Below are 1,165 nucleotides of genomic sequence, written 5' to 3' on the forward strand. Positions count from 1 at the left end.
TGGTTCGGCAAAAGAGACTGATAGAATAAGTACTAGGCTTACATAGAATATGTCCTGGGGTTGATTTGCTCGACTAAAAGGTGGTGCTCCAGCATGGCCACGCAGTCAAATGACTGAAACAAGTAAAAGAGAGAGAGTGGTAATAAGTAATGGTTTCAAACAGAGGCAGAGACTTGCTACAGATGTTATCACCAGAGGTCTGGCTTATGCGGCATGAGAGTTTAACACAGTGAGGCAGAGTTTAAGAAGCTTCCAAACGTTTCTTACTCTTTTAAAATTCTTATGTAGGATGGAAAACAAAAAACTTTCATGATAAAAACTCCCAAAACTAAACAAGATTATGGGTCTTTTTGATTCGTATTACTCATATTATAGTAAAGGGAACTGGTGCCCTTTGCCATGCAAAAGAAGCATTCAATACACTCTGTAAAGTGGTTGGCATTAGGAAGGGCATCCAGCTGTAAAAAAACAAGCCAAAACAGACTGTGGAATCCTGGTGTGGCCCCCTGGCCTTGCCAGTTCATGTCAAGCTGAAGCCCTTTTATCAATAGGTTACTTGACCATAACTGACCTAGGGCTAAGCACCGACAACAAGGAAAGACACATTAGATAATGTAGTCCTAGATACACTATGCCTGAATGACAAATTGGACGGATGAAGCTGGAATACCTTTGATTACAGGTCAGCTGGATGAAGACTGACCTGTGGCTAAACACTGACAACAAGGAAAGACACATTAGATAATGTAGTCCTAGATGCACTACGACTGAATAACAGACGTGATGGTCATGGCTGGGACACCTTCGATCACTTATCTGGTGGGTCAAGACTGATCTGGAGCTAAACCCCAACAGCAGGACAGATCAATAAAGACTCACTGCTCCCGCCCAAGATATTCCTAAATCAATAACCGTACAGTAGGTCATCTATGAGATCAATAGATCAATATAAGCCACTGGTTCATTGTATTCAATGTTGTTTGATGTGTATAAAAATGATTATCTTCACATTAGAAACTGCTGACAGGTATTCGTGGGCTGCTGCTGCTGCAGTTGTTGTTGTTGCTGTTGCTGCTGCGGTTGCTGGTGTCGTTGCTGCTGTTGTTGTTGTTGTACTGCTGTTGTCCATGTTTTTACTGTTGTTGCTGTTGTTATTGGTGCTGTT

The 1,165-nt window shown here is 41.9% G+C and overlaps 1 protein-coding gene across 1 annotated transcript in view; it reads right to left on the reverse strand.

Annotated features, from left to right (window-relative positions):
• Positions 1-1,005: 1,005 nt before the first annotated feature.
• Positions 1,006-1,165, reverse strand: part of LOC106878450 (jouberin) — a 50,160-nt gene continuing 50,000 nt past the window's right edge. The window contains exon 30 of the mRNA XM_052977720.1: positions 1,006-1,160. Coding sequence (XP_052833680.1) covers positions 1,006-1,160 — 155 coding nt within the window. The remainder of the gene's footprint in view (positions 1,161-1,165) is intronic.

This window comes from Octopus bimaculoides, chromosome 28 (assembly GCF_001194135.2).
Source record: "Octopus bimaculoides isolate UCB-OBI-ISO-001 chromosome 28, ASM119413v2, whole genome shotgun sequence".
NCBI lineage: Eukaryota > Metazoa > Mollusca > Cephalopoda > Octopoda > Octopodidae > Octopus > Octopus bimaculoides.